The sequence below is a fragment of the Micromesistius poutassou genome (genome assembly GCF_964030765.1).
Source record: "Micromesistius poutassou genome assembly, chromosome: 18".
Taxonomy (NCBI): domain Eukaryota; kingdom Metazoa; phylum Chordata; class Actinopteri; order Gadiformes; family Gadidae; genus Micromesistius; species Micromesistius poutassou.
The window spans coordinates 3982578-4008389 of record NC_140288.1 but is presented as its reverse complement, the minus strand read 5'-3'; the positions used below and the strand labels follow the sequence as shown (position 1 = coordinate 4008389).

The following is a 25812-nucleotide window of genomic DNA, read 5'->3' as shown; positions in this document are numbered from 1 at the left end:
TCATGCCTCCACCTCCTGCTGCTCCCTGAAGGTCTCCGGGGCCTGCGGAGAAAATGCAACTTTTAACATTTAGTTTTAATTATGTTAACGTAAATATAAAAAAAATGATTGAAAGATCTGCAGCGGTGCACACAAACTGATGTTCCCGTAGCTTCTGGCGTCTTCTCTTCGCAAATCTATTCTGAACCCGAAGTCTGAATTTCGAATTTCGAATTTCGAATTTCGGAACAAACTGACCACATTATTTCTATGTATGGCGGTGGATTTCAACTGCCATATTTGGGTTCTTTATGACGCTTATGAGCCAATAGCGCAGTGGGTCTCTTGTCTTTGTCCTTGTCTGGTCTTTTGTCAAGCCCCACCTTTGGTCCACATAATTGTCACCACAATTATTGTAATGTTAAACATATCCTCTGGACGGTCCAAAGGATATAGTATGTTTAATCTGAGCACAGAATTCATTTAATACTGAATCGAATACATCTAACGACTGAACGTTGCCTTCATTTTCTCGAACATTTTCAAAGTCTGCTCAAAGTAAAAAATGGTGGTGACCTAGTTTATGGAAACTTGCTTAATCTTGGCTTCCTGGTTGTAGGGACATAAAATAAACAAAATGTAATCATGTTTGCAGACAGGTTTTGTGTTAAACTCAGTAGGGGCGGCCCAGGTAGGGGCACAGAATAAGACGCCCGGGCCACAGAACACAATGCTCACATTGTACAAAGTTTTATACAAAGTAAAAAGAAAGGCGGTTACTTGTCAATCAAATTGATGATTTGATCCCTTGATTGAGGTTCTAATACCTAAGGACACCCTGAGCCGCCCCCTGCTGCCGTACTCACAGAGGGTAGCACGTTGTTGAAGCCCGCAGCCATGGGATGGTTCTGAACTGGTGGAACCGTCACACGATCCTGAGGAAATTAATCCAATTACGTTTTGTATTATGTCATATCTTTTAACTCTGTAATTACACCTCAATGAGGTGTACTTATAGCGTCGCATGAGGTGAGGTGACCTCATGCACAACTCTTAAATGTCATAAATACAGGAACCATATTAACTGAGAACAACTGTAAAATAATGATAAACTACTGATAACCACCAATGATTAAACAGAACTAGAAATAACTATACAATAATGATGAACAACTGATAACCACCAATGATTAAACAGAACTAGAAACAACTATACAATAATGATGAACAACTGATAACCACCAATGATTAAACAGAACTAGAAACAACTATACAATAATGATGAACCACTGAGAACTACCAATGATTAAACAGATCTATGATCCACTGATGTGAAATAGGTGTTTGGAGCACACAGACAGATGTCTGGAACAGTTTGTTCCAATGTGTCAAAAGAGAAGTGCAGTGGATTAGCAGCAGCACAGGCGACGTGTTCTTGCTTGCCTCACAGGGTTAGCTAAAGAATAGACTGAAAACAAAATCTGTACGTCTAACGAACCAGCCCTCCACTCATTTGAGCTTTGAGTATTTTGTTATTTAACAGACGGTTTAAGCCACGCACAGGGATTCATTTGAAGACGGCATTCCCGTGCTAGTAGGGGTTTGGGCGTCTGGCATCATGGATGTCTGCAGGGAAGGCTGTCAAGGTTTTTGGGGATCAAACCCAGTACCTTTTACCCTGGGGGGTGAAACATTCTGACCACTGTGTGGTTGAAGAATCGGCAGGACCCCACGATACCATGTTACTATGTTGTTTGAGTGCGGATACGATGCATTGCGATACGTACTGTATGTCGGCTGGGTTTGTTACTTTTAGAATACAGTAACGAGTAAAGTAATCTCATTACAATTCATTCCCAAGAGGAGGTCCATTTGAAGCGACTCTCACCTCCGGATCGTACACCGCGTTGACGATGCCTTTGCCGCCCGCGGAGGAGGAGGCGTCCGGTTGTCGGGCGGACTGGCCGCGGATGAGCTGGTTGGCCGTCTCGCTGGTGCGCAGGTAGCAGACCAGGAGGCCGGCCAGCGTGGCCAGCAGGAGCAGAAACACGATGACGGACGCGGCGACGCCCCCGGCGTAGCTGTCTTCCTCGCCCCCGGCTACACAACAACCCGGGTTAATGAGGGAGAGCTCTACGGCAAGAACCAGCAACCTCTTCAACATGCAGCGCCAGCTTGACATTTTCTCGTTAATGAGTGTGCCATAAGCAACAATATATTGAGTATTGTGAAAAAGGGGTAGGTTTAAATAAGTTTACACTTCTTCCTACTCCTTTTCAGGCATATCATATTAATATATGTAATTTGTTTTCTTTTTTCTTTTTTGTGAAATAATTTAAATACATTTTTTTGTTTTTGTTTATTGTATTTTCATGCTTTTCGTTTTCGTTTTGTATTTTCGATATGTCTGAAATAAATTGAATCAAATCAAATCAAATCAAAAGTATTAAGCTGAATTATGACACCGTGACCAAAAACATTTCCAGAAGACTTTGGAATTGTATTATTTCCATATAGTCCACAATCATGCATCAACATTTGAAAGTTTTTTTGTTGTTATATTTGCAAAATGGGCTTACAAATTATAATTACATAGGCCTATATCCCATCTCAAAACACTGCTTTCAGAAACTCATTTAAAAACATATTTGCACTGTAATAAATGTAAAATGTAAAAAACAGACATAATATGAGAATGATGGAAACATCCACATCAATATCTTTAAGACATGTACAGCTTTGCAAAAACCATGTGAAGGCCATGCATACAGGCCACTTGCAACAATATTTTAAATATTTTCTTCTCTATTACTCGCAACATAGGTTTAATAATTATTAATTGATTTGATTGATTAATTGATTCAGAACACTGCTTTCAGTAACTCATTTAAACATATTTGCACTGGGAGGAAATGCCCAAAACAGAATAAAGTGAATAAAGTGCAAAATCTGTTGTAATGTGTGGTAAGGGAGATAATGTGAAATGACATGCAAGCAAGGTTAGATTTACAACTTACACTTTATACTTGACACTTTTTTATAATTTATATTTTATACTGTTTATACCGTCTATTTTGTTTGCCCTATTTGTTGTTGTTTGTTCTGTTTGTCTTGTCTTCTCCTTACTTTTTCTCCTACATTTTCCCTTAGCATCTATTTTTGTTGCATTAGTACTTTGTATTTTTATTTTATTTATTTTTTATGCTGTGTTCTTCTACTGCTGCTGGGCTGTTGCAACAAACTTATTTCTCCTACGGGGGATTAATGAAGTTGTATCGTATCGTAGGTAGGAGGGAAAGCATGTAAGATAGCAAGACATTAAATGACATTATATAAGATAACGTAGGTGAGATAACAACGTTTGATCAGATCAGATAAGCTGAGGTAAGGTTGAGCAAGCTGAGACAACATAAATATACATGATAAGAAGTGATGAGTAAACATAAGTTTAGATGGAGTCCGGTCAGATATCATTCAAACATAAGACACATTGAGATGAGATGAGATAATATTGTTAACAATCCCGTGATGAGATAACAAATAACAGTAACATAAGAAGAAGATGAAAAAAAAGAGTTCAGATTAGCTGAATAAAGTATACACGGATTAGGTCAATGATCAACTGACATTTCAGGAGTGGATGATAATTAAAAAAGATTTCTATTTTTTTTCAAAATAATTATTTTTTCAAATATTTTTTAAATATTTCTGCACCTTTACAACACAGAAAGCTCATTGTTTGTGTAATAGGCACATGCAGCCCTGTGATATTAATAGAATTGGCTGAAGCTGACTTCCTGACTATGAAGGGAGAGGGGAGGTTGTGTTTTCTACCTTGTGGGTCGGTGACTCTGCCTTCACAGTTGGTGCCCACGGTGTACTGGATGTCATCCAGGGCCAGGACCCCCGCAGTGCCCCGGACCCCCTCCAACACAATCTGGGGACAAGAACAGGTTCGTGGGAGGACAGCAACACATACCATCATGAGTGGGACTATTCATCGCTATGCTGCGTTTGTGTTAACTGCCTTCCACTGTGAAGGTAATATTTGTAGATTTAATAGATATAAATAGATAATATGGATAAATTATAAAATGTTTTAATGCACATTAAATATTTAGTTTGTATATTTCTCCGTAGTTCTTATATATATTATATATTCGTATTTCATTTTGCATCCATTTGAGCCTATATTGTATTGATGCATTTGACCATGTTTTTGCTAACATGAGCTAACCGGGTAGCTGTGGGTGGAGCCAGGTGATGCTATACGTTATATATTGATCATGTGTTGCTATAGTGTGTGTTAGCGTGCCCATGTGTCGCTATAGTGTGTGTGCTAGCGTGCTAACCTGATGGCTGTGGGTGGAGGTGATGCTATACGTTATATATTGATCATGCGTTGCTATAGTGTGTGTTAGCGTGCCCATGTGTCGCTATAGTGTGTGTGCTAGCGTGCTAACCTGATGGCTGTGGTGGAGGTGATGCTATACGTTATATATTGATCATACGCCCGCCACCTCCTCCACCTTCAGCAGCTGGTAGAGATTGCTCACCCCCGTCAGCCTCCACACCTTCAGCACGTTGTCCGCTGGACGGGGCGACACAGGCGGAAGACATGACTACACCTTTAAGATGGGCATTCATTCGGGGGTCTTGACTTTATGTTAACACAGTCGAGACTAGTGGTGGATTTCATGATTCGATTGAATGAATCAGTTCGCGTCGGTCAGTTCGCCAAGAAGAGTCGTTCCTTCGTTCCTTTGTTCGTTCCTTCGTTCCTTCGTTCCTTCGTTCGCATTTCCGGTAGCGGTGAATCATGATTCTCAGTCACTGAGTCGGTCAGATTCGGCTCCTCCCTCGTTCTCGTTCAAACGAATCACGAATGCACATTCTCAGCCGAGTCGGTCAGACTCAGCTCCTCCCTCGTTCTCATTCTCAAACGAATCACGATCGTGCAATGGTGCAAACGGTCATCAATCAACACAACATTAACTAAGTTCCTTTTAGCTGAGGAGTGCTTCGTGTTCGGAATCGGGACGTTGTTGCCCGGCTGGCTCTCGTGACTTCTCAGTCCTCGAGTCTTCACCGCTAAACACAGTCAGTGAACGAACGGCGACTCGCGAGTCAGCGACTGGTGGGTGGAGCTGGGAGTCGAGTCTCGGCGAACGAACGATACGAACGAGACGAACTGAAACGGGGAATCAGGTCGGTTCGTTCATGTTAAAGAGTCGTTCGTTCGAACTGATTCGTTCGCGAACGAGCCATCACTAGTCGAGACCCCAACTACAGTCGACACTGTATGCTCTCACATCAGTGCATGTGGATGGAGCTGTGGATGCAGCACCTCAACTGAACCGTTGCTGCCAGAAGAGCATGCCTCTTTCACACAGAAGGAATCCATCGGACAGAAATGCAGAGTATTTTAAACCGCCTGACAAAGGCAATGGCAGTTTCGAAGCCTCAATTTCTTTCCCTTATTATAACAAAATGACCAAATAGGTATTCTAGATCAGCAATTATTTATAATAGTTCTTTCAAGTCCATATTAAAAAAAGTGTTTTTGTTTATGTATTTGTTTGGGTTTGTCTCCAGTGTTTATCGGTTTGTTGCTAGTCTGTATTTGTTTGTTTGTTGAATAGTTATGAGTGTGTGTTTGTTCGTTGGTGTTAGTCACTAGTGTGTGTTTGTTTGTTGGTTAGTAACCAGTGTGTATTTTGTTTTTCTGTCGGTTAGTTACCAGAGGAGGGTCTGTGGGCCCAGAACCACAGACAGGTGCCCTTTGTTGGCGGGAGATGGGCGCTCACCAGCCAAGCATTCTGATTGGCTGGCGTCCGACTGCTGCTGGGAAAGAACAGGAAGTGACCTGTACAATGGGAACAGAAAGTCAGTGGTGGAAATACATACCTTAAAAAACCTCTCTCTCTCTCTCTCTCTCTCTCTCTCTCTCTCTCTCTCTCTCTCTCTCTCTCTCTCTCTCTCTCTCTCTCTCTCTCTCTCTCTCTCTCTCTCTCTCTCTCTCTCTCTCTCTCTCTCTCTCTCTCTCTCTCTCTCTCTCTCTCTCTCTCTCTCTCTCTCTCTCTCTCTCTCTCTCTCTCTCTCTCTCTCCATTGCCGCCCTACCTCGCTCTGTCCCCAGTGTGTGGTCGTGCGTGGGAACGTGGTAGTGTTTTTCTGTCTCCCTGCTGGTGATGTCCCAGTCCAGCTTGTCCCGGTCCAGATGGTTGGTGTTGCTCCAGCCACACAGGCCCTGCTCCAGGGTACACTTGGAACCTGGACGTTACAACCAGGAATTAGAAACACAATATAATGCACCACAATGATAGTTACACACAGCATGCTCATACTATATAGTGATGCAATACAATTAAATATAGGTAATATAATACAATGTAATTATAGAATTACATACAATTCATATAACACCACGCAATAATAATACAAATAAATACAATTCATATGAAGCAAGGCAATTTTTTTTATTAAATATAATGCGATATAAGTATACAGCATAATATTATTACATCAGTAGAACTGAATATGGATTATTTTTCTTATATTATATTCTGGGGGACAATGCATCTCATAATATTGTTTATAATATTCACGTTGATATTCAGTGCAAATCCTGGTTTCATTCTGCCAACTAGTTGCTAATATAATGAGTTTCCTTCTACCATTAACACAAGTGATGTCATCTCGCCAACACAGTCCACTCAGTGTGTGTTTTGTTCAGTGTTCACAACAACTACAGTGGGGCTGAGAGGTCAGATCCTACTTGGTGTGGGTGGGACCCCTGGTGAACTCTCACCATTCACCATGACGACTTCACTTGAATGCTCTGCATGGTGTTAACGGTTCCTGTTTAACTGTTTAACTGTCTCATTCCTTGATCGTTACCTTTTTATAAATCTTTGATTCTGATTGTTTGTAATGTTGCTATTGTTTTGTTCTATCAAATGATTTGACATAAATGGCCAGGCCTTGCTTGAGAAAAAAAAAAGGTCATTTGATCTCAAGCAATTCTTGCCTGGTAAGATAAAGGTTGATAAATAAATCAAATAAATAGTGGTGTTATATGTTTATATGAATGTGTGCCCTCCCCCATCACATGAGCTGATTAAGGAGCTGGAACAGACGCACCCAGAGGGGTTCATTATGTCTTGGTTTCACTGACCGTGGCTGACTGAGGGGAATGAACTCTGCCATGCAGAACTCCTCTCTGCTCGTACTGTTATTGCTTAGCGCCGATGTTCTTTTTAATGAGATTATCTGTAGCCCTACCTATAAGTACAATATTGGATATGTTCTTTATTTGTGTATGCGTTGTATTCAAAAACACAAAACCAAAGGTTAAAAAATAACCATTGAATTGCTCTTTTACTATTTAGAAATGTATATTTCCGCAATTACAATTTCTAGTAAGATATTTAGAATGTGGTTTTTTTTGAGAAACTGAGAAACTCATTGTGCAGAGAATGACTTTGAGTGAATATTGTTTGTAGTCATGGAATTGAAAAGCGTTAAGAGATACTGTACCATCCAAGCCTGCTGTTGGTGCAGCTTAAAACGGAATGAAATCAGAATAAAATACATTTATCATTTTAAAAACAGCACAAATAAAACAAACCTTCGCTCTCACACGGATGAGACAGCAGGGAGACGTCGTCAACGGCAACAGTTGTGTCCTTGCCCCCTCCCCCGACCACCTCAAACTCCAACTGGACGCAAATCATACACACATTTGTGTTGGACATTTGTACTAATCATCACTGTTCCACGTTTAATGTAAACACCTTCTTTTTCTACACACACACACACATCACAACACACATCCACCTTGGGAATTGTGTGTGTGTGTGTGTGTGTGTGTGTGTGTGTGTGTGTGTGTGTGTGTGTGTGTGTGTGTGTGTGTGTGCGTGTGTGTGTATACTGACCTGCCAGTCCACCAGGTTGCTGCTGATGTTGGTGTTGCCATGGCGCCAGACATCTCCTTGGTCGAGGCTGTTAGAGAAGAGCTTCACTCTTCCTCCCGTCGTCGGCTTCATGTACACGCTGAAGAAGCCTTCGCACGCACACACACACACACACACACACACACACACACACACACACACACACACACACACACACACACACACACACACACACACACACACACACACACACACACACACACACACACACACACGTTTTAGACACAAGTGTCTAATGTTGTACCACAGTGTGTGTGTGTGTGTGTGTGTGTGTGTTTGCGTGTGTGTTAGCGTGTTTGTGTGCATGAGTTTGTGTGCGCATATGTGTGTGCATGTGTGGGTGCCTCACCAGGGTGTCCTCGCCCATGTTCTATTCGTGTGTGTATGTGTGTGAGTGTGTTTGCGCGAGCGGGTATGTGTGTGCGTGAGTGTGTGCATGTTTGTGTGCATGTGTGTGTGGATGTGTGTGCGTGCCGCACAAGGGTGTTCTCGCCCATGTTCTACAAGTGTGTGTGTGTGTTTGCGTGCATGTGCGCGCGTGTGTACATGTGTGTGTGCATATGTGTGTGCATGTGCATGTGTGTGGATGTGTGTGTGTGTGTGTGTGTGTGTGTGTGTGTGTGTATGCGTGCCTCACCTGGGTCTTTCCCTCCCATGTGGTACCAGAAGTGGAGACACTGGGTGCCTCTGGAGCCCGGATGGACCGGCGAGGTCAGGGTGCTGCGGCCGTCCAGCCCGAGGTCGTCCACACCGCTGTACACCATCATGTAGTACCCTGGGTGACCACACACACCGTGAGTACTGAGGGGACGTGCTCTGTCTCACAATACACACCTCAAGTACTGAGGGGACGTGCTCTGTCACACAATACACACCGTGAGTACTGAGGGGATGTGCTCTGTCACACAATACACACCGTGAGTACTGAGGGGATGTGCTCTGTCACACAATACACACTGTGAGTACTTCATCTGCTCTATCGCAGTGATACACGCTGTATACTCTGTATGCAGGTCATTCGTTTAGTTACTAACTGCTCATAACTCACAACTATTCACTGTAAGTGTCATTGGATAAAAGTGTCTGCTAAATAAGAGTTCACCTTATTGGCAGTTTAGTTCTGAGCTACCGGAGGATACAATACTTCGTAGCATCCTTTGACAAACATCACCAACATCAAACATCATTTCACAGAGGCCTCAAGATAAGCCTACTATATACTGGCCCTGGATTAACAAAAGGAGCAGAAAATAATAATAAATAAACATAAAATAAATATAATAAGTGTAACACATAACAAAGACCTACGATGGCGCTCTGTGAAAAGAGTCGATGAGACGACTAGCGAGGCATTATATTGACTGTATGTTGCTATGTATGCTCAAGATTTCTTCCTTGCTCATTAAGGGAGTTTTTTCTTGCCCGTGTGGGGGCTGGGGTCAGGGGGGTGTATTGAATATTTGGCCTGTTAAGCCCTTTGAGACTGTAATGGTGATTAAGGGCTATGCAAATAAAATTTAATTGAATTGGAATTGGAATTTGAAATTGAATTGAAATTGAAATTGAAATTGAATTGAATTGAATTGAATTGAATTGAATGTCTGTATTTTCTTTTAATTAATCATTCATTTCATTAAGGAGCAGATAGGCGTCACAGCACAACAAGAGTGCACACAGTGCATACACAAGCAAACAACGCAAAACAACACAAACAAACAAAACAAAACAAACACACAAACTCATCCAAATCCTAAAGAACCACGAGCGGCGCCCTCCCTGCAGGCTCTCCCCGGGCCCTCCTCCTCACCCATCTCCGTCTCCAGTGTGTGGTCCACCTCGGGGCCCCCGTTGGAGGCCGCCGCGTGGCCGCTCCAGTGGCCCCAGCGGACGTCCCCGGCGCTGGTGTAGCCGCACACCGGGCCCTCGAAGGAGCAGAGCCGCGGCATGCCACAGGGCCGCTCCAGCAGGGCCACGTCGTCGATGGCCACGCGCCCGTCGAAGCCCCAGCGCAGCGCCTCGAACACCAGCTGCACGGAGACGGGGGGGGGGGCGGCGTTTGAGGTTACCGCGGAAACACGAGATGTGTAAACATACGGGCGTGTGAGGATACGACTTTATTGATCCCCCCCTCGTAGGAGAGATTTGTTTGTTGCAACAGCCCAGCAGCAGTAGAAGAACACAGGATAAAAGTAAATAAAATACAATAAAGATACAAAGTACGTGTGCAGCGAAAGTAGATGCTGAGGGGAATGTGTTCCGATTTTTCTTTATTTTTTTGACGATTTTCTTTTGCAGTTTTATGCTTTTATTATAGTGAGATAGAGAGATGGAATGGGAGATAGAGGGGAGGACATGCAGCCAATGACCACCGGCCGGACTCGAACCCCGGGTCGCTGCGTTCAGCACTGAGCCTATATGTTACCCGCTCTACCTGGTCAGCCACCTGGGCACCCCGCATTTCCGATTTTTGTACGATGGAAACGACGAAATACGACACAGAAAGCCTTCAGAAACAAACCGCTGTCTCGCCGAGTTCACCGGACATCCACACTATTCACACTTGTTCTTAGTTCTTAGTTAATTCCTATCAAGTTCTCTTTGGCTTCCCGTGTACTGCAAAGGTACATCTTAGTAATACTTGTAATAGTCATCATCACTTATAATTATAGATTGCTTTGAAGGCACTCTAGATTGCTTTGAAGGCTTTGAAGGCACACTTTGAAGGCAGTCTAAACGTTCAGCACATTCTGTTCATTCGTTCAGCACATTCTGAAAAACGTATGAATACGTTTTTCAGAATGTGCTGAACGAAGCAGAACAACCTGTCATCAATCATCATACTTAAATGCCACCAGGTGCGGTGTGATTAGCCATTACAAGCCGTTTTGAAATTCTGTCTGTCATGGGTGCTCAGGTGGGCGTGTCCACCTAGACGTGTGACGGATAGATGGGCAACGTTTGCTACAGTCCCACTGGGGTAGGGCCGGTAGACTGATCCATCCAGCAGCACGTCTAGGTGGACACGCCCACCTGTGATGTCATAAGGGGCAGATTTCCAAAACGGCTTGTGACGGCGAATCACACTCACACCTGGTGGCACGTCATGGGACCTTTAAACTAAACCGACAGCCTCACCCGAGGATGCAGGTCTTTAATTGGGTACATAGTGCTAGACAGGTGAGTTCCAGCCGTACCTGGAAACTGCTGAGCTGGTGAGGGACTGTGCAGTGTTCTTCATGCCAGAAGTTTCCGTGGGCTCCGCTGCGTGTCCATAGCAACACCTCGTGGCCGTAGCCGTCCGTCATTTTCACATTCAACACGCCTGCACGTGATTGGTGGAGGGCAGTAATGGGAAGACACGTTTGAATTAATTTAAAATATGACTATGTCTATTTTTTATTGCAATAGCTGCAAGAAGAGAGCAATTGGATAATTAATTACTCATGTAAATCATTTTTATATGATTAATTTATCCATTCATGTAAAAAAGGTATTAACCATTGAAAGAAAAGGAAAGGCTGCAACTGAGAATTTGGTTTCATCAACATGTACACCAATTATAAATGCATTTGAGGCATTTTGTTTTGTAACATTCAATTGGACAAATTTAAATGAATCCAAAAGCTAATTCATTCTGAATATTCTGAAATTCCTCTAACATTTCGAAATAATCCAAACCAAGTATTTGAAAATTATTTGAAAAACAATCCAGCGTTTGAGAAACAGTCTGCATGCGTTCATCACCGGTGGATCTCCAGGTTCAAGGTAACAGTGAACCTCAGTACCTTGTACCTGTCTGTGTGTCAGAGCCCAGGTGTCTGTACCTGTCTGTGTGTCTGAGCCCAGGTGCTTGTACCTGTCTGTGTGTCTGAGCCCAGGTGTCTGTACCTGTCTGCGTGTCTGAGCCCAGGTGTCTGTACCTGTCTGCGTGTCTGAGCCCAGGTGCTTGTACCTGTCTGTGTGTCAGAGCCTTGGTCTCTGTACCTGTCTGTGTGTCTGAGCCCAGGTGTCTGTACCTGTCTGTGTGTCTGAGCTGTAATGCTTGTACCTGTCTGTGTGTCTGAGCTGTAGTGCTTGTACCTGTCTGTGTGTCTGAGCTGTAGTGCTTGTACCTGTGTGTGTCTGAGCTGTAGTGCTTGTACCTGTCTGTGTGTCAGAGCCCAGGTGTCTGTACCTGTCTGTGTGTCAGAGCCCAGGTGTCTGTACCTGTCTGTGTGTCTGAGCCCTGGTGCTTGTACCTGTCTGCGTGCCGTAGAGTTTGTAGTAGAAGGCCAGGCAGCGGTCTGTAGGGAAGGCCAGCTGGGGGAAGGACAGCAGACGACCGGAGCTTCCCCGCAGAGACGGCTCCCACAGGTCCACCACCAGACTCGTACCTGGAGGTTAGTTAGGGTTAGTTAGTTAGTTTAGCCACCACCAGACTCTTACCTGGAGGGTCAGTTAGTTAGTAAGTTAGTTTAACCACCACCAGAGTCTTAACTGGGGGTTAGTTAGGGTTAGTTAGTTAGTTTAGCCACAACCAGTCTTACCTGGGGGTTTGTTAGGGTTAGTTAGCTATTGCCAGACTCCTACCTGGAGGGTTAGTTAGTTAATTAGTTAAGCCACCACCAGACTCTTACCTGGTTGGTTAGTTATGGTTAATGTTAGTATGCTTAGCTATCACCAGACTCTTACCTGGAGGGTAAGGTATGGTTAGTTATTTATTGATTATTTTAAATACCACCAGGCTTTTAACTGGAAATAGGACAGAATATTGGTGAACGTCTCAGTAGTAAATTATAATTGTTTCTAAAAGCTGAAAAGCGCTGACAATATTATTCAAAAACGTAATAAATAAAATCAATTATAATATCGTCCGTTTTGTTAGGATGATCTTTTGTCATGATCGTGATCATTGTTCTTCTGTCATCATCAAGACGACCATCTCTTGTTGTGAGCCTGTTGTTACCGGCCCCGATGGTGTGGTCCATTCCTGAGAGCAGCGTCCAGTCGAAGTTATCACTGTGGTCCTGGTACCATTCGCACAGCCCGTCCTCGAAGTTACACGCCAGGCCTGTCGGGAAACAGACAATTCAGTACGATAGACCTCTGAAGAATAATAAGTCCCGCCTCCGAGGCTCTGGTTCCCTCGGTCAAATGTCTATGGGAGATAACATAGGGTTTATGAATGATCGTACATAACAAACTCTGTAGGTGGCGAAGAGGTAAAAGCTACGATCATTCAAAAACCCTGTTATCTCCCATAGACATTTGACCGAGGGAACCGGAGCCTCGGAGGCCGTTTGAACGGGACTTATTCTTCAGAGGTCTATGGTACAGCAGAGCCACCGTGTTGACCCATGGCACTGAGGCAGCGTGGGGGGGAGGAGGGGGGGCCGCTGGGTGCTACCTGAGGGGGAGGAGGGCCGGTCGTTGGGGTGGCAGCGGAGGAAGCGGACGTCTTTCACTCGGATGGTGGCGTTCAGACCCAGAGTCGCGGCCCGGGCTTCAAACGCCAGCTGGATGAGAACAAAAAAATCAAAATGCATTCAAAAAAATCGTTCAAAAAATGCATTAAAAAAAAAGGCGTTCTGCCCACCAGGACCTTTGGACCGGGAGTGGAACTTCCCACGGACCACACGGCACTGCTCGCTCTCTGTCTGTCTCTGGTGCAGCGAGGTCACCGTGGTCTGAGCGACGTCCGTCCCCTCAGACATGTACATGTCTGTTTTATTTATTTACTTTACGTTTGTATTGTTCACCTGGAAGCGATGTTCTCGGTGACCAACTGCCACCTCGGCCTTGCGCCAGGCCGTCTCCTCGGGGCCGGTCCGCCCACTGAACTCCCACAGCTTAGGCAACGGGCCCCGCAATCTGTCAATCAGCAGGACTGACAGGTCTCCTGCACGTGATTGGAGGAAAAATGAGTGGGTGGAGACAAAACTGCAGAGCTGACTAGTTGGCATTCAACTCAGGAGTAATTCTATGTAATTCTATAGTATGACGTTTTGTAGAACAGCGAGAAACAACGTATGACCTTGAAGTATAAAGACAGACAAGACAGAAACACGTATCTATAACGCCCTACATACAATCCATCCATCGATTCATCCATGTATTCATCAATTCCTTTCATGCACCTCCATCTTTCTCTCAATATTCATCCATGCAGCCATGTATTCATCAATTCCTTCCATTCATCTCGCTTTCTTTATCATACATCCATCCATCCATCCATCCATCCATCCATCTATCGCCATCATTCTCTCCACCCCTCGGTCCTTTCTGTATATTTCCGTAACTGTCCATCCTATTCATCCAGACCTCCACCCCTCTCAGCCATCCCTCTACCGGTGGTGCATGGGGGGGCTGGCGTACCGATGTGGTCGGGGGCCCCAGTGAGGGCGTAGGAGAAGGAGAGGCTGCAGGCCGGTCCCGAGGGCCCCAGGGGAGGAGTTCTGCATTGGGCGTCCGTCAGCTGCTGGCCAGGGGCCCCGGAGACATACAGGTACTCCTCTACAGGAGGAAGAGAGAGAGCGAGAGAGGTAGGCAAGACATGAGGAGAGAGAGGGAGGGAGGGAGGGGGGGAGAGGGGGAGAGGGGTAGACAAGACATGAGGAGAGGGAGAGAGGGAGAGAGGTAGGCAAGACATGAGGAGAGAGAGGGAGAGAGGGAGAGGGAGAGAGGTAGGCAAGACATGAGGAGAGAGAGGGAGAGAGGTAGGCAAGACATGAGGAGAGAGAGGGAGAGAGGTAGGCAAGGCATGAGGAGAGAGAGGGAGAGAGGGAGAGGAGGAGAGGGAGAGAAAAAGAGAGAGAGATAGAGAAATTAGAGGGAAGGAGAGAAAAGGAGGTTATCAAGACGAGAGCGGGAAAAAGTAAGAAAGAAAGAAAGAAAGAGGGAGATAGAGAGGGAGAGGGGTAGGCAAAACAAGGAGAGAGAGAGAGAGAGAGAGAGAGAGAGAGAGAGAGAGAGAGAGAACAGAAATAGAGAGCGAGGGAGAGGTTTTGGGAGAGATAGCGGGACAATAAGACAAAGAGAGAGCGATTGGCAGGAGAAGGAACAGGGAGAACAGAAAGAGGGGAGGGGAATTACCAGATGAAACCCAATAGTGCTGTATCACAACGCACGGAACGGCCCAACATGCCTGCTTTACACAGTGACATAAAATGGCTGACATGCTGTTTGTACCTTTGGGGACGGCGCTAGAATTCTTATGCAGCTTCCAGGCTTGACTTCCAATGCTCCTGTCCGTCCAACCAGAGCTGCCCTTATCGTAGTAGAAATCACCTACCAAAATAAGAGCACGGCATGTCGTTATTACGCACCAAAGACAGGATATGTGGGAGCAGCCGGATTAAGTTTTCCCTGCCCTGCAACGTGGCCTCATGATGTTTCATTTGTGTTTTACGACAAAAGTTACGCAATAATCGCAAAAAATGTATGAAAATGTGAGCCCCCTTCACAGAGTCTGAACGACCCCTGACCTGTTCTGATACAAACTCGACCCCACCCTTAATTCAGTCGTTGGGGTTATCTTATTATTTCTCCATAGAAAAAAATTTGATTTCAACTAAATACTCAACAGTGATGTCAGCACCGTCCATTTAAAAACATTTGTTTGAAATACACAAAATAAAGGTTCATGACTTTTCGTATATTTTGTATTTTCTGAAACCCTGCATTTGTCTATTTAGTGGCAGTTTGTGTTTTCCCCAAAGGAGGATGTGGTTAGTACACACGGTCACAAACATAGACTATATAAATAATTTAGAGAGTTTCAAGACTCTAATAGAGTAAGAATTTGGTAATCTCATCATCATCATCTTTACTGCTATATGTATTACTGGTAGGCAGATCCATCCATCATCTGGGTGGACATGCCCACTTGTGATCACAATCACAATCAGGCAGATTCTCAACAGCCTTTTGTGGCTCATCCACATGAAGCCTTGTGGTAAAATGGGGCCTCATCAACTCATTAGCAACCCTTCATCATCTTCATCATCATCTTCTAGGCCCAGGGCCAGAGGTCTGGGAGCTCACCACACTCGTCTTCGTCAGCGTCCTTTGAGCAGTCGGTGTTGAAGTCACACATCTTTCTGCTCTCGATGCAGGGAGATTCAGGGGGAGAGGGGAATTCCGTCACATCCGTCCGGTTTCCTGGAAGAAAACTAAAGATTACTAACTAATGGAAATTTTGATAATGCTATATTGCGATATTTTTTCTGAATGATTGATGATTGATTATTGCAATCGTTGGACTTTCAAAGATATCAATACATTACTAACACAAACATAAACATAGGACTGGAATGTCCCTAAACAAAATGACTGATTGGTCGTCATAATTAACCAATGGTGAGAGCCGTGTCTCGTGTCTAATGGGCTCGGGGTGGTGGAGGTGCGGTGGAGGGGTCTACCTGTTGATCTGATACAGCCGGGGGACAGACGCAAGCTGTCCACCCCGATACCCCCATACTCAGCATCCCTGATGGCTGCCATCACCAGGATCTAAGACACAGAGGAGAGCAATGAGGGCACAAGAGAAGACTGAGCTGGGGAACTCTCTCTCTCTCTCTCTCTCTTTTCTCTCTCTCTCTCTCTCTCTCTCTCTCTCTCTCTCTCTCTCTCTCTCTCCCTCCCTTCCTCACTCCCTGCCCCCCTCTCTCCCTCCCTCCCTCCCTCTCTCCCTCTCTCCCTCCCTCCCTCACTCCTGTTCTCTCTCCCTTCCTCCCTCACTCCCTGCCCCCTTCCCTCCCTCTCTCCCTATCGCCCTCCCTCCCTCCCTATCGCCCTCCCTCCCTCCCTCATTGCTGTGAGGAGGAAGCAAACAACCCTATAAGACCCAGTTCAGTTTCAGTGTTAAGACAGTCCTGTTGGACCGGAGGAGGGCTTCGCTCACCTGGAAGGTGGTGTTGGCCACCACCTCCACCTCTGCCTTCACCCACAGGTCCCCCAGGTCCCCACCCCGCTCCCAGACCGGCTCGATCTTGTAGCTTGCCACCAGGACGGCCAGACCCCCGGCCTGCGGCCCAAACTGATGGCTGTACATCACCAGCTAGAGTCAGGGGGGGAAACACACGCACACACGCACGCACGCACGCGCACACGCACACACACACACACACACACACACACACACACAGCGTTACCATGGCTGCAGACTTTGATGTCAGGGTCGTGTCCGAGGGATGCGCAAATAAGGCGGAACAGACTGGTTTTTTGTGGGTGTTTTGAGTTCACCTTGCAAGGGTGTGTGCTGTTGGTGGGATCCAGGAGTGGACTTTGAAATGCCGCCCAATCTGCTTTCACCACCCCCTCGGGCATGGTGACGTACAGGAAGTGACCTGTGATGACATAGCGGAGAAACGCAACACAGATCACGCTGTGAGTATACTAACTGTCCATCGAGCCATCATCTCACTACGTGCTTCAGTGTCAGTAAGGTTTTTAATTCTTATTATTTTTTAAAAATTCTGTTCAAATATATTATATAATATATTTACCCTTTTATTGATGGACAGTTTTACATTGTCTGAGAGATTAATTGTTCCAAGTGTGAATGACTGCTCCGAGTGAGAATGTTAGTGTGAAAATGAACACTACAGTATATGGCAATGTTGTTTTCAATAAAAAAAACATTTGAACAGAGCAAGCCGATCCACTATTCCATGTTGATAAGAGCATTAAAATGAGAAAAAATAATGGGACAAAAAGAAATCAAGGGACATTTAGAATAGATAAAAATGTGTGATTAATTGCGATTAATCGCAAGTTAACTATGACATTAATGCGATTAATCAGGATTAAATATTCTAATCGTTTGACAGCACTAGTAAAAACTCAAAGCCACACATTTGTACCCTGAGCCTAAATTTACTCAAATAAATAATCAGATAAACAAGACGATCATTAGGAATAAGGCAAATTCGCAGATTATAGGAGATGCTTACCTTTGACACTGTTGGTGGAATGGTCTCTGCCGGGCCCTTTGAGCGGTTCGGTGGTGGAGATGTCATTCTGAGTGGTCCGGGTCCATTTCAGAGGTGATAAAGATCTCAGGTCCCAATCGCACAGACCGTCCTCAAAGTCACATACCTGGTAGCCCTCTGCAGACAAGGTGGTCAAAGGACTCTTTTTAGTAATTTGAATGTAGCTATCTGCTACCACACAAATGTTGATTTAATATCTGTATGTTACATTATATTCGCGCTGGACCATTGTGTCCTCACAATGATTTTCCTGGTGTTCGAATTGTTTCCCCATCTCAAATTGTACTAAGTTACTCCAAGATTTTAAAAACTCCATAATGAAATATATCACCAGATTTTTATTGCAGCATAAAATAAGTACAAAACCTATCATTTGTAAATTTATCTTTACCTTATAAGCTTAATAATAAGTAGTATTTGCTAGTTTTTCCAACCAATTTAGCTTGATTAGCTAAATAGCTAGTGAGCTAGCCTGGAAATCTTAGAATTAACTACGCTAATGTAGCTAAGTTAAAGTTAAAGCTAAGTTAAAAATAAAAGGCAAAAAACAAAACTAAGGAGGACATCTATTGGCCACACTGAGGTATTACATCTGGAACTGTGATATAACTACACCCTCGTTTGGAACTTCACGGACATTACCGGGGCCAGCTCTGTACCCGGACAACAGGGCCGTCTGGTACCTTAAAAAGCTTTATCCTTTCCGTTCAATCCTTTATCTAGAATCTTTGTTTGCGCTTCATTCTTGTTTAATTGCAATTCTTTAATTCTGACTTTAGGGATAGGTTAACTTTTTACACAAATTGTTGGCCCAAATGCTTGTTTATTGATTGTACTATTATTTATTATTGTACTGATTTATTAACTCACTTCAACAGGAAGCCTGTTGTTACTTATCAAGTGTTTTTGTTTTTTTTTTACACAACTTTTTTTTACAAATGGTTGGCGCCAATTTAATTTTTTTTGATTAGCCCATCACTTGCTAATCAAAACGATGGGCCACTTTTTTATTTTTCTCTCTGTTCACATTGCATCTTTGTTTACATTGTATTTCTGGAACTTAGCCACTTTGCCTTGAACTTAGCCAATTTATCCGGAACTTAGCCACTTTACACTTTACAATTTACAATGGACACTTTATACTTCCTACTCCTACGGGGGATTAATAAAGTTGTATCGTATCGTATCGTAAGGGGCTGATCCCTCACCACAGTTCCGCTCGTCAGTGCTGTCACCACAGTCGTCGGTGCCGTCGCAGACCTGCCTCTGGTCCACACAGCCCCCCCGCTCACACCGCAGCATGCCCTCTGCGCAGACTCCTGCTGCGTTCGGCGCTGAGGAAGAGACGGCCCAGGGGAGAGGAGGACGAGACGCTAGCATTCATCATTACTACACGATGACAAAGCTAAATGGTCCTCATATATATAGCGCTTTTTATTTATTATTTATTGACCTTTATTTTACCAGGACATTTTCCCATTGAGATTTAAAATATCTTTTTCAAGGGAGTCCTGGCCAAGAAAGCAGCATAAACATAAAAGTTCCACAATTAACATTTAAAACACACAAAACACAATAAGACAAATCACAATAAAGCATCAATTCCATTTGTCAATAAGTCAGTAAAACACAGCAGAAAGAATTGTTGTTCATTTTCTTTGTATGGATCTATATCTTCCTCTAACTAGTTGATGTGTTGTTATGGTAGGGCCCTACCCTACTTTGATTGAGTGTTAGCAACAGCTTTTCAAAATCAAGTTTTGTCATTTTTGTTACAATGATACATTAAGTGTAAACATCATTTAACCTAAAAGTACCTCAAAGTAAATTAAACTCAACATAAATGTAACCTAACGTAATAGAGCGTAATGTCATTTAAGCTTCATGTAGATAATGTAAACGTGACCCCAGGTAAACGTGACTCACCGGGCAGAGCGCAGTCCAGGAACTCCAGCTGGTCCACGGCGATGTCGCCACGGAGACCGTTGGTGCGCTTGGTGTGCAGAGATATTCGGAATTCGGTTGGGATGCGACCCAGGAAAATGTCGGCCTCCCTCCAGGCGTCGACACTGGCGTGGCCGGGCCGCCACACCTCCAGACTCGAACCGTTCACGTGTGACACAGTCGCCCACAGCGGATTCGGCCCCAGGCCCGTCAGTCCTAGAGGCGGTTATAGAGAGAGAGAGAAGGTCAGTTATGAGAGAGAGAGAGAGAGAGAGAAGGTCAGTTATGAGAGAGAGAGAGAGAGAGAGAGAGAGAAGGTCAGTTATGAGAGAGAGAGAGAGAGAGAGAGAGAGAGAGAGAGAGAGAGAGAGAGAAGGTCAGTTATGAGAGAGAGAGAGAGAGAGAGAAGGTCAGTTATGAGAGAGAGAAGGTATGCTTTAGATGAGTGCTGAGAACTTTAGGGTTTGTTTCAGTCTGATTGTGTCTGATGAGAATAGGCTGGTTCAACTCTTAGGGCGCGCTCACACTAGGCCAAGTTGCCCTATACCGTACTCAAGTACGGTAGAGCGGTGTGTATGTGTGTGGTTCCTGATACCTAGGTTAGAGCGGTGTGTGTGTGTGTGTGTGTGTGTGTGTGTGTGTGTGGTTCCTGATACCTGGGTTCTAGAGCAGTGTGTGTGTGGTTCTTGATATCTATAGGTTCTAGAGCAGTGTGTGTGTGGTTCCTGATACCTGTGTTCTACAGCGGTATAGTGCGTGACGTGTGCGTGTGCGTGTGCGCGTGTGTGCGTGTGTGTGTGTGTTTCCTGATACCTGCGTCCCAGATGAAGTAGCGGAGGCGCAGGCGGCAGGTCGGAGCAGTGTTGGTCATCTTGGGTGAGCTCAGCGTTGTGGTCAAGGGGCTGGTGACTGACACCGCACTCACGCCCATATAGCGACCTACCAAACGTCACGCAATAAATATAAATAACATTAATTATATATTATGGACACATCACCAACTACGAAATGTCATAAAATGTGTCTATGTGTCTGAAAGTAAATATTTTTGTGTGGATTGGTTTTCCTGTTTCAAATGCTTGTTTATTAATTGTACTATTATTTATGATTGTACTGGATTATTAACTCACTACAACAGGAAGCCTGTTGTTACTTATTAAGTATTTATTTTGGCTTTTAAATCACTGCATCACAATTCATACTTCTAAGATGTCACAGTATCACTTTTTAAACGTCTAAGTTGTTTCTTATGAAGTCACTATATCACTATTTAAACTCCTAAGTTGTTTCTTATGAAGTCACTATATCACTATTTAAACTCCTAAGTTGTTTCTTATGAAGTCACTATATCACTATTTAAACTCCTAAGTTGTTTCTTATGAAGTCACTATATCACTATTTAAACTCCTAAGTTGTTTCTTATGAAGTCACTATATCACTATTTTAACTCCTAAGTTGTTTCTTATGAAGTCACTATATCACTATTTAAACTCCTAAGTTGTTTCTTATGAAGTCACTATATCACTATTTAAACTCCTAAGTTGTTTCTTATGAAGTCACTACATCACAATGCTACATCGCCCGCCCCCATTGGGTCACTGCATTGTCATGATTCAGTAGGTCACATGTTCCACCTGAGGCGGTGCCGGTGGTGTAGTCGGAGGAGGGCCCGCTGGTGGGTGGGGTGTCCCCTCTCTGGTGCTCCTCCCAGACGTAGTAGGAGGAAGTGGACAGGGGCTGCCACCCACAGGAGGTAGCTTCATCAAAGGTACACGCAAAGCTCTTCCCGCTGTAGCCTAGGGAAACATCAACGGGCCTTATTCACCGGGCGGCCATCCTGGTACCGTCGTGGTTCTGAAGACTACTAGCAGGGTGATGGAACCGAATGCGGATTTCGATTCCATTAAATTGTGTTTGTAAAGCCCTCCATCGCAGTTAGTCTCAAAGGGTTTAACAGATCATATATTTATGACACCCCCGTAGTCCTAGACCTCCAGAGGGCAAGAAAAAACTTGCAAGGAAGAAATATTGAAAAACTCTTGAGCCCTGTTGACCATCCCACAAAATATTCAAGAAAAACTGAATAATACATTCATTAATAAATAATTAATAAAAAAAACAGTCAACTACAATCCTTCAACAGTTACGATACTAGTAAATAAGTAAGGGATAATCACCGGAGGTAGGGCAATAAACAGTTTGATATGCCCAGCTCGTGGACGGCTTACATGAGCCGGGCATATCATATCAAACTGTTCATTGCCCTGCCTTGAGGTGATTATCCCGTTTATTCTACTTCTTGCTTGCCAACATAATAAAACAATTAAAATACTTTCATAATTATGCTTTTTATTATTCGTATTGCATGCTTATTAAATGTATACTCTGTTTGAGTTCATCTCCCTCAAAAAGTAGTCCCCTTTAGAACTACGGTGAATAACGTTAGCTCAGCTGTAGCTAATTAGTTTCTATAGCAACCACACAAGGCTGCATCTGATCACTAGTTTAATAACGTAGTTGCTACATTGTATCTCGCTTGCGAAACTATGTATCGACTGACCCTCCGATAGATTTCCGACACATTTTAGAAACTCTTTTAAACAAGGTTTATTTTTACAATGGACCTCATGTTTGAAATTTCTGTGATAGAAAAAAAATACAAGCGGCGTATTGATCTACTATTTGATGACGCTGTGCTCAGTCAGCAGCAAGTACAACCGACAAGTCAGCGGGCAACCTGCCGGGTTAATGTCCTCCTCCCGGCCAATCAGAATCAAGCATTCTTTAACGAAGTAGAACAGCAGAATAAATAGCAAGTGCAAACTTCTAGACTGCTCCTCTTCTATAAATTATTCTAAAGCCTAGTTACCAAAAGTGTATTCACAAACTTAACCCATTTGTTCTTGATTCGTTTTCAAATGCTTTTCAGGTAAGTTAGTCAATAATCCAAACTTTGTACGAACTGGGCGTTACAGGTAGTGAAAATGTAGACGACAACCATCTTTCATCTGTTTGGCAGAGCGACCATAATGCGCCATTGTCGAGGAGCTCAAGAGGCGCACGGATGACGTGTGTGAGGGTGTGTGTGGCGGTTTCTGTGCTCCGGAAGGCGCGTATTACAGATGCAGCTCGGATATTGCACCGAGCTGCCGGTTCGGTCCGGTAGGCAAGAAGGAAGCCAAAGGAACCGGGGCCATGTAGTGTCGGTTTTAAAATGGATTGTAATGACTTTCAACTTCAAACCTGGGTGGTAGTATAGGGGACCTTTAAAAAAATAAGATTTTACAAAACATACAAATGATGTGTTGACCGAAAAAGTAAATCAGCTTGATTGAGGTGCCTATAGGCCGATATATAATGGACACAATAAAGTCATTAACACGGCCACAGTGTTTATTCATACACAAGCCTACAAAATATTGGTGGGAAATTTACTTTTGTTTTGTTTTCCAAGAGCTAACAAATAAAGTTGAATACAAAAGGGGTTCATCTTACCACAGGAGCTTTCATCGCCACAGTCATTACAGTCACATGTGAAGTCACACTTCACACTTGAGGCCAGGCACCCTTCCTTGACGCCTGCAGCTGTGTGGAGATGTAAAGTGGTTAGTGGTGTCCGATCCACCACCCAAAGGTTCTGGGATCCAATCCCAATGTCCGCAGTGTACCTGTTCGGACCCCCTTTCTCCTTAATGACTTGAATCTAAAATAAGTATTAACTTTAAGCTCTTTTTGAATAAGCACTGAAGAGGATTAGGATTTTTGTCAGAATTCTTAAAAAATCAGGTGGCCCTAATCCTCACGCAAAAACTTGCTTACATCTGACTTCTTCGGTCAGTTTGTGGTTCCCACCTTGTATGTTGCAAAGTGACTCCCCCTGAACTTAGTTCCTCACAGGAAGCCTTTAATGAACCTCACAGAACCTTTAGCCTGTGAGATTAAAGTCAGAATTCTGACTTTAGTCTCAGAATTTTGTTTTCTTTAATTTCCAAATTCAGATTTTGTCTGTGGTTAATATAACCTAGTTCAAATATGATATCACTTTTACATTCCATTCTGTACAACAAAAAGTCTTCCTCATAAATGTAAGGAACACCCTATAGGGGAACTCAGTGCTCTCCTGGTAACAGGGTCAAAGGCCAATGGTGCAGGGCACTGTGAACCAAATGAAGTCCCTTCATCCTGCCAAAGGTTGCCCGATTATCAGAATCATCTACTGCACTACTGCCTTTATTACAGGATATGACTTTGAGTGTACACGTGTGTGTGTGTGTGTGTGTGTGTGTGTGTGTGTGTGTGTGTATTCATTTACCATACACCAGATAGCAAATATCTTACACACAGCACTTTTTACACTATATTAAATACTGTATGTAAAAGGAAAAAACATGCAATTTCTTGCCTGTAAATTGGCTAAAAAAGTTTTGTAGATAATTTTTTTTTAATCTTTCTTAATTTGCTTCGTATTAATTGCCTTAGGTTATACTGACCCCAAATCTCTGACCCTAAACATGAGAAATGTGTTTCCCTAATACGGACATGCATTCTGATTTCCTATACATAGTAACTTTTTTGTACACCTATAAATCAAGCATTCATTTCCCAGAGCATATAGGCTACTTTTTTAATGAAAATAAATTAAATCTGGAGTGTCCCGAAAGACGTTGTACGTGACATCACATGCATTTGCAGCAAATCGAAAAAATACACAAACAATCTTGCGCTTGGTTAACCTCATAAATATTAAATATTATAACTATTAGGATCCATAAGGCGTACAAAGTATGGGACCCCTTACTGGTTTATTTTGACAAACTTGCAACTCTCCCCTCTCATTAGTAAACAAGCTTCAACGTAAAGTACTTTCATCTTGGGATCATTAATTATTATTAAAAAAATTGTATATGTATTATTATTATTATTATTATTTATTTTTTTTCTTCACCGACACAGGGATTGTTAGGGTTGGATGGGGTTTATAAAAATAAAAAAATGTAAATTGTTAAAATGCTGTCTAATTCTTGTTACATTGTACACTGTCGCCAAAAGAATTGTAACCACTGTGAAACATTACAACCTGTATGACATTGTACATCTGTTTTAACAACAATAAAAATACAAAAAAAAAAAAAAAGGATCCATAAGGCGGCTAGGTGCTGACTCACCCCACTGGAACGTCAGTAAGAGGATAAAGGCAGTGTGAGTGCACGCTAGCTCCATCTTCCTTCAACTCCGTCCTCAACCAGGATCTGCTCTCCACTGCTCTCCTTTCCACCTAGCAGCTCCTGCTCCACTCTGACCCTGTCCGGTAGACCGTCCCTCCGCCCGATAACAGGTGGACTTTACATCCGACACATCTGCAACCTGGCCTCGTAAACTCATAAAACCCCTGAGGGCCGACACTTAACATGGAAAGTTTGACGCTACAGCCGAACACGTACACCACCACCTCCTCTGCACCCTATGAACCTAAACAACATATGAATTATAATATGGTATTACAATATGGGGAATACACAACTTGTCAGTGTGGCCGTAAAACCACTCATGTTTGATTATCACGTGTGATAATCAAGGTATGATAATAAGGATGTACAAAAAAAAATGATTAACATATTTGAAAGACTTATCATACTGTGCACCCAAAAATCTGTTGATCCCATTGGTTACATTATATGTACTAGTTAGTGATTTGGCTGAAGCTTTTATCTAAAGCAACTTGCAGTGGTTATTACTATGTGCATCATGTCTACGTTTGGGTTAAATCGTTTATTGAAAGTTGCTTGGCCGACAGTTCAATTTAATATTGAGTCGATGATTTTATCCAAAGTAATTTAGTCATTAACACATACCAATTTAGTCATTAATCAGTTCATCAGGAGCAGGTAGAGGTTATGTGTCTCACACCGGAAGACTGGAAAGAAGGAGGAGACAGTTATTCAA

The 25812-nt window shown here is 43.5% G+C and overlaps 1 protein-coding gene across 1 annotated transcript; it reads right to left on the bottom strand.

The window, feature by feature from the left end:
• On the bottom strand, window positions 1–25784 carry mamdc4 (MAM domain containing 4; the record flags this gene model as incomplete). Its single annotated transcript, XM_084483258.1, has 30 exons — window positions 25722–25784; window positions 25035–25338; window positions 23365–23454; window positions 21504–21665; window positions 20683–20808; window positions 19852–20085; window positions 19134–19259; window positions 17887–18042; window positions 17177–17280; window positions 16836–16991; window positions 16354–16444; window positions 15977–16093; window positions 15122–15220; window positions 14309–14446; window positions 13693–13832; window positions 13341–13449; window positions 12900–13004; window positions 12193–12327; window positions 11149–11276; window positions 9762–9981; window positions 8592–8729; window positions 7916–8043; window positions 7609–7699; window positions 6102–6251; window positions 5720–5845; window positions 4491–4570; window positions 3814–3916; window positions 1868–2079; window positions 846–914; window positions 1–42 (listed from the first exon to the last, which is right to left on the bottom strand). Exons 2-30 carry the CDS (start codon window positions 25087–25089, stop codon window positions 1–3), a joined length of 3630 nt encoding a protein of 1209 aa, XP_084339384.1. The 5' UTR covers window positions 25090–25338; window positions 25722–25784.
• Window positions 25785–25812: the final 28 nt, after the last annotated feature.